This window comes from Palaemon carinicauda, chromosome 11, assembly GCF_036898095.1.
Source record: "Palaemon carinicauda isolate YSFRI2023 chromosome 11, ASM3689809v2, whole genome shotgun sequence".
Lineage (NCBI taxonomy): Eukaryota > Metazoa > Arthropoda > Malacostraca > Decapoda > Palaemonidae > Palaemon > Palaemon carinicauda.
In genome coordinates, this window is record NC_090735.1 from 3,843,179 (window position 1) to 3,855,678 (window position 12,500).

The 12,500-nt window shown below is 33.9% G+C and overlaps 2 protein-coding genes across 6 annotated transcripts in view; one reads left to right on the top strand and one right to left on the bottom strand.

Annotated features, from left to right (window-relative positions):
- Positions 1-12,500, top strand: part of LOC137649946 (calcium uniporter protein, mitochondrial-like) — a 799,430-nt gene that overhangs the window by 291,687 nt on the left and 495,243 nt on the right. The window lies entirely within an intron of this gene.
- LOC137649945 (uncharacterized) overlaps positions 7,917-12,500 on the bottom strand; it is a 402,495-nt gene continuing 397,911 nt past the window's right edge. The window contains exon 10 of the mRNA XM_068382905.1: positions 7,917-9,996. Coding sequence (XP_068239006.1) covers positions 9,888-9,996 — 109 coding nt within the window. The 3' untranslated portion in view covers positions 7,917-9,887. The remainder of the gene's footprint in view (positions 9,997-12,500) is intronic.

Consider the following 12,500-nt stretch of genomic DNA (forward strand, 5'->3'; position numbering starts at 1 on the left):
TAAAACCAAAAGTTCACATTTTAAAACCAAGAGTTCACATTTTAAAACCAAAAATCCACGTTTTAAAACCAAGAGTTCACGTTTTAAAACCAAGAATCCACATTTGAAAACCAAGAGTCCACGTTTTAAAACCAAGAGTCGTCGTTTTAAAACCAAGAGTTCACATTCTAAAACCAAGGGACAACATTTCAAAACCAAGAGTCCACATTTTAAAACCAAGAGTCAACGTTTTAAAACCAAGAGTCATCGTTTTAAAACCAAAAGTTCACATTTTAAAACCAAGAGTTCACATTTTAAAACCAAGAATCCACGTTTTAAAACCAAGAGTTCACGTTTTAAAACCAAGAATCCACATTTGAAAACCAAGTGTCCACGTTTTAAAACCAAGAGTCATCGTTTTAAAACCAAGAGTTCACATTCTAAAACCAAGGGACAACATTTCAAAACCAAGAGTCCACATTTTAAAACCAAGAGTCAACGTTTTAAAACCAAGAGTCATCGTTTTAAAACCAAAAGTTCACATTTTAAAACCAAGAGTTCACATTTTAAAACCAAGAATCCACGTTTTAAAAACAAGAGTTCACGTTTTAAAACCAAGAATCCACATTTGAAAACCAAGAGTCCACGTTTTAAAACCAAGAGTCGTCGTTTTAAAACCAAGAGTTCACATTCTAAAACCAAGGGACAACATTTCAAAACCAAGAGTCCACATTTTAAAACCAAGAGTCAACGTTTTAAAACCAAAAGTTCACATTTTAAAACCAGGAGCCAACGTTTTAAAACCAAGAGTCCACATTTTAAAACAAAGAATCCACATTTTAAAACCAAGAGTACACATTTTAAAACCAAGAGTTCACATTTTAAAACCAAGAATCCACATTTTAAAACCAAGAGTCATCGTTTTAAAACCTAGAGTCCACATTTTAAAACCAAGAATCCACATTTTAAAACCAAGATTCATCGTTTTAAAACCAGGAGTCCACATTTTAAAACCAAGAGTCCACATTTTAAAACCAAGAGTTCACATTTTAAAACCAAGAATCCACATTTCAAAACCAAGAGTCATCGTTTTAAAACCAAGAGTCCACATTTTAAAACCAAGAGTTCCCATTTTAAAACCAAGGGTCCACATTTAAAACCAAGGGTCAACGTTTTAAAACCAAGAGTCCACATTTTAAAACCAAAAGTCAACGTTTTAAAACCAAGAGTCATCGTTTTAAAACCAAGAGTCAACGTTTTAAACCAAAGGTTCACATTTTAAAACCAAGAGTCATCGTTTTAAAACCAAGAGTCAACGTTTTAAACCCAAAAATTCACATTTTAAAACCAAGAGTCATTGTTTTAAAACCAAGAGTCCACATTATAAAACCAAAAGTTCACATTTTAAAACCAAGAATCCACATTTTAAAACCAAGAGTTCACATTTTAAATCCAAGAATCCACATTTTAAAACCAAGAGTCCACGTTTTAAAACCAAGAGTTCACATTTTAAAACCAAAGGTCAACGTTTTAAAACCAAAATTCCACATTTCAAAACCAAGAGACAACGTTTTAAGACCAAGAGTCATCGTATTTAAACCAGGAGTCAACGTTTTAAAACCAAAAGTTCACATTTTAAAACCAAGAGTCATCGTTTTAAAACCAAGAGTCAACGTTTTAAACCAAAAGTTCACATTTTAAAACCAAGGGTCATCGTCTTAAAACCAAGAGTCCACATTTTAAAACCAAGAGTCCACATTTTAAAACCAAGAGTTCACATTTTAAAACCAAGAGTCCACGTTTTAAAACGAAGAGTCCACGTTTTAAAACCAAGAGTTCAAATTTTAAAACCAAGTCCACATTTTAAAACCAAGAGTCCACGTTTTAAAACCAAGAGTCCACATTTTAAAACGAAAAGTTCACATTTTAAAACCAAGAGTCATCGTTTTAAAACCATGAGTCAACGTTTTAAAACCAAAAGTTCACATTTTAAAACCAAGAATCCACATTTTAAAACCAAGAGTTCACATTTTAAATCCAAGAATCCACATTTTAAAACCAAGAGTCCACGTTTTAAAACCAAGAGTTCACATTTTAAAACCAAAGGTCAACGTTTTAAAACCAAAATTCCACATTTCAAAACCAAGAGACAACGTTTTAAGACCAAGAGTCATCGTATTTAAACCAGGAGTCAACGTTTTAAAACCAAAAGTTCACATTTTAAAACCAAGAGTCATCGTTTTAAAACCAAGAGTCAACGTTTTAAACCAAAAGTTCACATTTTAAAACCAAGGGTCATTGTCTTAAAACCAAGAGTCCACATTTTAAAACCAAGAGTCCACATTTTAAAACCAAGAGTTCACATTTTAAAACCAAGAGTCCACGTTTTAAAACGAAGAGTCCACGTTTTAAAACCAAGAGTTCAAATTTTAAAACCAAGTCCACATTTTAAAACCAAGAGTCCACGTTTTAAAACCAAGAGTCCACATTTTAAAACGAAAAGTTCACATTTTAAAACCAAGAGTCATCGTTTTAAAACCATGAGTCAACGTTTTAAAACCAAAAGTTCACATTTTAAAACCAAGAGTCATCGTTTTAAAATCAAGAGTCAACGTTTTAAAACCAAAGGTCACATTTAAAAACCAAGAGTCATCGTTTTAGAACCAAGAGTCCACATTTTAAAACCAAGAGTCCACATTTTAAGACCAAGAATCCACGTTTTAAAACCAAGAGTCCACATTTTAAAACCAAGAGTTCACATTTTAAAACCAACGGTCAATGCTTTAAAACCAAGAATCCTCATTTTAAAACCAGGAGTCAATGTTTTAAAACCAAGAGTCCATGTTTTAAAACGAAAAGTTCACATTTTAAAACCAAGAGTCATCGTTTTAAAACCAAGAATCAGCGTTTTAAAACCAAAAGTTCACATTTTAAAACCAAGAGTCATCGTTGTAAAACCAAGGGTCAACGGTTTAAAACCAAAAGTTCACATTTTAAAACCAAGAGTCATCGTTTTAAAACCAAGAGCCCACATTTTAAAACCAAGAGTTCACATTTTAAAACCAAGAATCCACATTTTAAAACCAAGAGTCCACGTTTTAAAACCAAGAGTTCACATTTTAAAACCAAGGGTCAACGTTTTTAAACCAAGAGTACATTTTAAAACCAAGCGTCCACGTTTGAAAACCAAGAGTTCACGTTTTATAACCAAGAATCCACATTTTAAAACCAAGAGTCCACGTTTTAAAACGAAGAGTCATCGTTTTAAAACCAAGAGTTCACATTTTAAAACCAAGGGACAACGTTTTAAAACCAAGAGTCCACATTTTAAAACCAAGAGTCACCGTTTTAAAACCAAAAGTTCACATTTTAAAACCAGAAGTCAATGTATTAAAACCAAGAGTCCACATTTTAAAACCAAGAATCCACATTTTAAAACCAAGAGTCCACGTTTTAAAACCAAGAGTCCACATTTTAAAACCAAGGGTCAACGTTTTAAAACCAAGAGTCCACATTTTGAATCGACATTTTAAAACCAAGAGTCCACGTTTTTAAACCAAAAGTCCACATTTTAAATCCAAGAATTCACATTTTAAAACCAAGAATCCACATTTTAAAACCAAGAGTCCACATTTTAAAATCAAGAGTCCACATTTTAAAACCAAGAATCCACATTTTAAAACCAAGAGTCCACATTTTAAAACCAAGAGTCATCGTTTTAAAACCAAGAATCTACATTTTAAAATCAAGAGTCCACATTTTAAAACCAAGAGTTCAAATTTTAAAACCAAGAGTCCACATTTTAAAAGCTTTAATTCAGTTTATGGTATTTTAGCAGAATTTTTTTATCTTTCTCTTTCTGTGTGCGAGTCCACTCTTTGAAAACCATTATTCCAGGTCTGATTTTGAAGTTCGCCTTTGATTTACAATACTTTTTTTCAACAGGTGTCTATGAGAGCTACATTTTTTTTTTTTTTTTTTTTTTTCAAAATCACAGCTGAGTTATTCTCATCAATAGAGGATACTGTTAAAAATTTACCGGGAAAAGAAAAAACCGGTAAAAAAATATTGGAATAAATGTTGCCAGGTATTTACCGTTTTAAAACGGATATAATGACGTAAAGGAGTGATATTACGGTCGTCAACCGGTAAAAGGTAATAACAAAGGAGGGTAAACTTTACGGTCGCCTGTATTTTACTGAAATACGGCTTAGAACAGTATATTTTCACGGAGAATTTCCGATTAAAATTACGGTTTTTTTTAAGTGTATGTAAGAAATCCTTTAGTCCCTTGAAGGATGATATATGATGCTCACTTATATTTTAATTATATCTTCTGTCTTTTATCTATTTTTATAAATTTACCTAAAATAACTTCAAAATATATACAAGAATCTAATATAAAAAGAGTACCTATACTTTTAATGCAGTATTCAATGATTAACAATGATATTTCGTTTTATAGGATTACAGAGGCGCACATGGTGTAAAAAGATACTGTAATTAGAAATATAGAATAATATAGAATAGTAAATAGGGACTGTATATTTATGTCACAATCAACTTTTTATTACAACATTCATGAATAGAATTTTATCATGGTCTTAGGCTGTCATTCACGCCCCTCTTCTTTGATTAAAGCTCTTTGGCCAACAATGAATTAAATTTCAATAAAAGTAATATAAGATTAAGGCTGGGAGCACACTAGCGACTTTGTGGCGCCACAAAGCCACAGCTTCGTGTGGCGGGGATGTGGTCTCCCATAGGTTTCCATTGTTTTCATGTTTTGCCGCGCAAACTAGCGACTTTGTGGCGCCACAAAGCCACAGCTTCGTGTGGCTGGGATGTGGTCTCCCATAGGTTTCCATTGTTTAAATGTTTTGCCGCGCAAACTAGCGACTGTGGCAAGCGACTGTGGCTCTCTGTCGCTCATCCCCGCCACAGGCGTGTTCGTGGCTTTGAAAACCATGAAAACCCATGGGAGACCACATCTCCGCCACACGATGCTGTGGCTTTGTGGCGCCAGAGAGTCGCTAGTGTGCTCCTGGCCTAACTGATCTTAAGTGTAATCCAGGTTTCATCTCTGTGTAATGTTCATCATCTGTAAGTAGCTTTTAGGAAGCACAGTTTTTATTCTTTCATTATTCTGTTGACATGTAGCCTACATGTAATGATTTCTAGAATTATTTTGATGCTAACTTAGATCCATCATTCATTGTCTTTAGTTAAATTCATTTTTATTTCATCCATAGTTTTTCTTTCAGGTCCAATACACACCAATAACTTCGTTGAATTTTGTGTCGATTATACGTTTGTCTTACCCACAAACGCATTATTCTTTAATAATTCTGAGTTGTCTTACCCAAAAACCCATTATTCTATTACAATTCTTAGTTGCCTTACCCACAAACCCACTAGTTTTAACAATTCCGAGTTGCCTTACCCATAAACCCATTATCCTTTAACAATTCTGAGTTGTCTTACCAACAAATCCATTATTTTATAATAATTTTTAGTTGCCTTACCCACAAACCCACTAGCCTAACAATTCTGAGTTGTTTTACCAACAAACCCATTATTCTTTAACAATTATGAGTAGCTTTACCCACAAACCCACTAGTCTAACAATCCTGAGTTGTCTTACCAACAAACCCATTATTCTTTAACAATTACGAGTTGCTTTACCCACAAATCCACTATTCTTTAACAGTTCTGCGTTATCTTACCCGCAAATCCATTATTCTTTAACAATTCTTTGTTGCCTTACCCACAAATCCACTAGTGTAACAATTCTGAATTGTCTTACCCACAAACCCACTATTCCTTAACAGTTCTGAGTTGTCTTACCCACAAACCCACTATTCTTTAACAATTCTGAGATGTCCTAACCACAGACCCACTATTCGCTAACAATCCTGAGTGGTCTTACCCATAAACCCATTATTCTTTAACAGTTCCGAGTTACCTTACCCGCAAACCTACTATTCTTTAACAGTTCTGAGTTGTTATACTCACAAACCCACCCCCCATTCTTTAACAATGCTGAGCTGTCTTACCCACAAACCCACTATTCTTTAGCAATGGTAAGTAGTCTTATCCACAAACCCATTATTCTTTAGCAATTCTAAGTTGTCTTACCCACAAACCCATTATTCTTTAACAATTCTCTGTTATTTTACCCACAAACCCATTATAGCTCTTTACCACGGCATTCACACACTGCACAAGTCAAAGCTTGGAGACCAGTACATACTGACATACATCCGCAGCCCTCTTGTGCAATTACATAAAAAACGTGGCAATTTTCTTTCCCCACTGACATTTGAATTCAAGTAATGGCAACAGTAATTAATGTGTAGCGTGTCCTCATTCTATGAGGATATCTAAAAAGTCGTTAGCCAAGTTTGAAATTACTATGAAGAATCATGATTGTTATTATTCTGGGGAGTTCAATTAATATTCTTGGGAGTTCAATAATTATTCTGAGTTCAGTTATTTTTCTTGGCGTTCAATTATTATTCTTGGTGTTAAATTATTCTTCTTGGCGTTCAATTAATATTCTTGGAGTTCAAGTATTATTCTTGGCATTCAGTTATTATTCTTGGAGTTCAATTATTCTTAGGAGTTTAGTTATTATTCTCAGAGTTCAATTATTTTTCTTGAGAGTTCAATTATTCCTCTTAGAGTTCAATTATTCTTGGGAGTTCAATCATTATTCTTTGAGTTGTATTATTATACTTGGGAGTTCAGTTATTATTCTTGGAGTTCAATTATTCTTGGGGTTCAGTTATTATTCTAGGGAGTTCAATTATTATTCTTGGAGCTCAATTATTATTCTTGGACCTTAATTCTTATTCTTGGGAGTTCAATTATTATTCTTGGGAGTTCAGTTATTATTCTTGGCGTTCAATTATTCTTGGAGCTCAATTATTATTCTTGGACCTTAATTCTTATTCTTCGGAGTTCAATTATTATTCTTGGGAGTTCAATTATCATTCTGAGATGTCAATTATTATTCTTGGAGTTCAATGATTATTCTTGGGAGTCCAATTATTAATCGTGGAGCCCAATTATTTCTTGGCGTTCAATTATTATTCTTGAGAGTTAAATTATTTTTCAGGAAGTTCAATTATTATTTTTGGAGTTCAATTCGAAGACATTTAAAAAATTTGCCTTGAAAAAAGGGTAAAAATCATGGAATAAATTTTATGTTCTCTGCGGTGTGTGTGTGTGTGTGTGTGTGTGTGTGTGTGTGTGTGTGTGTGTGTGTGTGTGTGTGTGTATTAAATTCAATACCAAAAAAAAAAATAAATAAATAAATTAAATATGAACATACGATCTTCCGTATAAGAAATCTGTGACATTTTACCTTAATTGGGTCGTTATGAACTTTCTTGGAATAATTAGACCACAGGCTAGTACATAAGTAATGTGTTCGCCTAGCATTCGCATGACAGCAGATCGATCCCGGCCCGGGACCATGAGTTTAAGCATGTTTACTGGGGAAGCCACTGCTGTGGTTGGGCACCGCTGACGTTCTTGTGAGCATCTATTCTGATGAAATTGGAACTGAAACCAGACACCTTTAGGCCAGGAGCACACTAGCGACTCAGTGGCGCCACAAAGCCACAGCATTGTGTGGCGGGGATGTGGTCTCCCATAGGTTTCCATTGTTTTCAAGTTTTGCCGAGCAAACTAGCGACTGCGGCAAGTGACTGTGGCTCTTTGTCGCTCATCCCCGCCACAGGCATGGCGTGGCTTTGAAAACGATGGAAACCTATGGGAGACCACATCTCCGCCACACGATGCTGTGGCTTTTTGGCGCTACAGAGTCGCTAGTGTGCTCCCGGCCTTATCCTTTATGGGCAGTTCTGTTTTGCCACATTATTCTTACATTTTATTTTAAAGGAAAGTAAAAAAAATATATTATTGCACTATAATGGGGTTTTACTCTTTTATTGGACAAAATATATAAATAAGTAAGTGATTATGATATTCACAAAATTGTTTATACAAGAAACCTCTGCATTTCAGTATGAACATATATAATCCATGTCGTATACAACTTTATATAAAAGAATTCATTTAACTGGGAGAAAGAATAACACTATAACTTTGAATATAAGTATAAATATGTCTGTTTTTTCCTATGATATAATTAATCGCGTTAATGTCAGCTCACAACCTGCATAGTTTTAAATGGCAAGATGATTACCTCCCTAGTGGAAAACTGTGTTACTTGCCTGCTGGACTTCACTTTCCTGCTTAGATAAAAATGTTTTCTTTTTTTATTATTGATTTTTGTTGTTGTTTAAAGGGCAATGTGCTTGGATCCAGAAAATGAAAGAGGAGGAGAGGAAATTGAAGACCTGTTGTATTCAGATATAAAATGGAAATGAAGCAATGTTGATTTTAAACGTCTGCATTTGCAACATTATATCTATACGTATTAAGTACTGAATTACATCTTAAGAATAGATATTGCACGGTTGCAACTCCTCAGTAAAAGATCCAGTGGTAAATGGGACCTATGGTGTGGTAGCCCATGTGGTAACGTCCCTGACTGGCGAACGCCAGACTGGGATTCTCGACTCCCGCTTAAACTCGATAGTTCCTTTGGTCGCTGCAATATCACCATCCTTTTGAGCTGAGGTTGGAGTTTTTGGAGCCTATAAGTTTATCTGCCGAGTCATCAGCAACCATTCCCTAGCCCTCCGTGGTCCTAGCTTGGATGGAGACGGGCCTTGGGCGCTGATCATATGTGTATATGGTCAGTCTCTAGGGCATTGTCTTGCTTGATAGGGTAATGTCACTGTCCCTTGCCTCTGCCATTCATGCGCAGCCTTCAAGCTTTAAAAAACAAACCGAATGCTATACGTTATAAATGCACACATTTCCCTAGAAAGTATACATGGCTGTTCTAGGCCTGAGAACTTTGACACGTCAGAAATGACAGTGTTAACACACACAGGAATTCCGAATTGAAGATAGTTCTCTTCCCTTTAAACGTAGGCCTATGTGAATTCAATTTAGAGGCTAACTTCCCAAGTTGGAATTTCCGTTTGTTTCAATGTTTCAATTAACGATTTCAGTCAAATAGAGAAGGTTTGGGAGTTTACTGTTGCGTCCTGTACATTGTGTACTGTATTGTCTGTGAACAATATGTAGAGAGCACTTTGTACATCGTAATACTAGATGTATGATCGCAGAATGAAAGCAGTCCTTTATAAAATCAATATACGCACTTACAGAGACACAAAATGGATATTGCGAACACAATAGGAGGACAGTATTGCGAAGCACACAACAATAGTTCATGTTTCGGTCATCATTTTATGATCACTTTTGAAAAAAAGTACAACCTTTTTTTTATTCTTTAATTAGAAGAGTCTACTTTACGTGAAAGAGGAACAGTCAGTTGTATCACATCCTGAAAGACTCTAGGAACAGCGGCTTTGAAAGATAGGCACGTGTACCAGCAGATGTTTCAAGAACGTCCAGTGACCAGTTTCCAGACCCTGTCAGAAGGACATCTGAATCGCACTTGTTCCAGTAGATGTTTCAAGAACATCCAGTGAGCAGTTTCCAGGCACTGACAGGAGGACATCTGAATCGCACTTGTTCCAGCAGATGTTTCAAGAACGTCTAGTGACCAGTTTCCAGACCCTGTCAGAAGGACATCTGAATTGCACTTGTTCTAGTAGATGTTTCAAGAACGTCCAGTGACCCGTTTCCAGGCACTGACTGGAGGACATCTGAATCGCACTTGTTCCAGCAGATGGTTTGAAAACACCAAGCGACCAGTTTCCAAACCCTGGCAGAAGGACTTTTGACTTGGAATGCTTGTCCTAACCTGCCATTTGTTGCGTGACCTTCCATTCGTTCCAGCAGTTCTCCTCCGTACCTGATCAGAAGTAAACTGCTGGGGGTTGAGGTTTAGTGAAATTGTAAACCACGGTGTCGCTCTCTGATCGCCATCTCCCTTTCTTTCCTGGTGTTTTCTCCTCTTCGAAATGGCTGGAATGACATACTACATTTAGACTAATATTCATTTTGTATAACAGGCTGCAATGTGCAATAAGATAATTCATTTTGACTAATATTCATTACGTATAACGAGACTCATAAGACAACTCTTAATTTATCCTGGAATTTTATTACTAATCATTCGTCTAATTCACTTTCCATACATTATTTGATAAGATAAATTTGAATTCTTTAATCCAGGAAAGGACCAAAGGGAAAATCATATTTTTTTATGAAAATCAGTTATTTATATTGGCAGGGCTGTTTGGAGTACATAGATGTACTGTAATTTCATAATTGATTTAATAAATTCAAGTTAATTAGACAGAATATTTTAATTGAATCATCAGTTAATAAAACTCATTAATGAAAATGAGTGTTTAATCCATACAGAGGCTGTTCGAGGTACTTGGATTTATTGCTATTTCATAATCAATTTTATAAATTTAAATTATTTTGAATATTTTTATTTAATCATCAATCAATAAAACTCATTAATGTAAATAAGTTTTTTTTTCCTTTTCATCCATAGAGAGCTGTAATTTCGCAATTAATTTTATAAATTTAAATTAGTTAGACAGTATATTTTTATTGAATTATCAGACAACAAAAATGAATTTAATTTACTTGATAGAAGGAGACGAACAATAAATTTTTATTGAATCACCAGACAACAAAAACGAATTTAATTTACTTGATAGAAGGAGACGAACAATAAATGTTTATTGAATCACCAGACAACAAAAACGAATTTAATTTACTTGATAGAAGGAGACGAACAATAAATTTTTATTGAATCACCAGACAACAAAAACGAATTTAATTTACTTGATAGAAGGAGACGAACAATAAATGTTTATTGAATCACCAGACAACAAAAACGAATTTAATTTACTTGATAGAAGGAGACGAACAATACATTTTTATTGAATCACCAGACAACAAAAACGATTTTAATTTACTTGATAGAAGGAGACGAACAATACATGTTTATTGAATCACCAGACAACAAAAACGATTTTAATTTACTTGATAGAAGGAGACGAACAATAAATGTTTATTGAATCACCAGACAACAAAAACGAATTTAATTTACTTGATAGAAGGAGACGAACAATAAATGTTTATTGAATCACCAGACAACAAAAACGAATTTAATTTACTTGATAGAAGGAGACGAACAATAAATGTTTATTGAATCACCAGACAACAAAAACGATTTTAATTTACTTGATAGAAGGAGACGAACAATAAATGTTTATTGAATCACCAGACAACAAAAACGATTTTAATTTACTTGATAGAAGGAGACGAACAATAAATGTTTATTGAATCACCAGACAACAAAAACGAATTTAATTTACTTGATAGAAGGAGACGAACAATAAATGTTTATTGAATCACCAGACAACAAAAACGAATTTAATTTACTTGATAGAAGGAGACGAACAATAAATGTTTATTGAATCACCAGACAACAAAAACGATTTTAATTTACTTGATAGAAGGAGACGAACAATAAATGTTTATTGAATCACCAGACAACAAAAACGATTTTAATTTACTTGATAGAAGGAGACGAACAATAAATGTTTATTGAATCACCAGACAACAAAAACGATTTTAATTTACTTGATAGAAGGAGACGAACAATAAATGTTTATTGAATCACCAGACAACAAAAACGATTTTAATTTACTTGATAGAAGGAGACGAACAATAAATGTTTATTGAATCACCAGACAACAAAAACGAATTTAATTTACTTGATAGAAGGAGACGAACAATAAATGTTTATTGAATCACCAGACAACAAAAACGATTTTAATTTACTTGATAGAAGGAGACGAACAATAAATGTTTATTGAATCACCAGACAACAAAAACGATTTTAATTTACTTGATAGAAGGAGACGAACAATAAATGTTTATTGAATCACCAGACAACAAAAACGATTTTAATTTACTTGATAGAAGGAGACGAACAATAAATGTTTATTGAATCACCAGACAACAAAAACGATTTTAATTTACTTGATAGAAGGAGACGAACAATAAATGTTTATTGAATCACCAGACAACAAAAACGAATTTAATTTACTTGATAGAAGGAGACGAACAATAAATGTTTATTGAATCACCAGACAACAAAAACGAATTTAATTTACTTGATAGAAGGAGACGAACAATAAATGTTTATTGAATCACCAGACAACAAAAACGAATTTAATTTACTTGATAGAAGGAGACGAACAATAAATGTTTATTGAATCACCAGACAACAAAAACGAATTTAATTTACTTGATAGAAGGAGACGAACAATAAATGTTTATTGAATCACCAGACAACAAAAACGAATTTAATTTACTTGATAGAAGGAGACGAACAATAAATGTTTATTGAATCACCAGACAACAAAAACGAATTTAATTTACTTGATAGAAGGAGACGAACAATAAATGTTTATTGAATCACCAGACAACAAAAACGAATT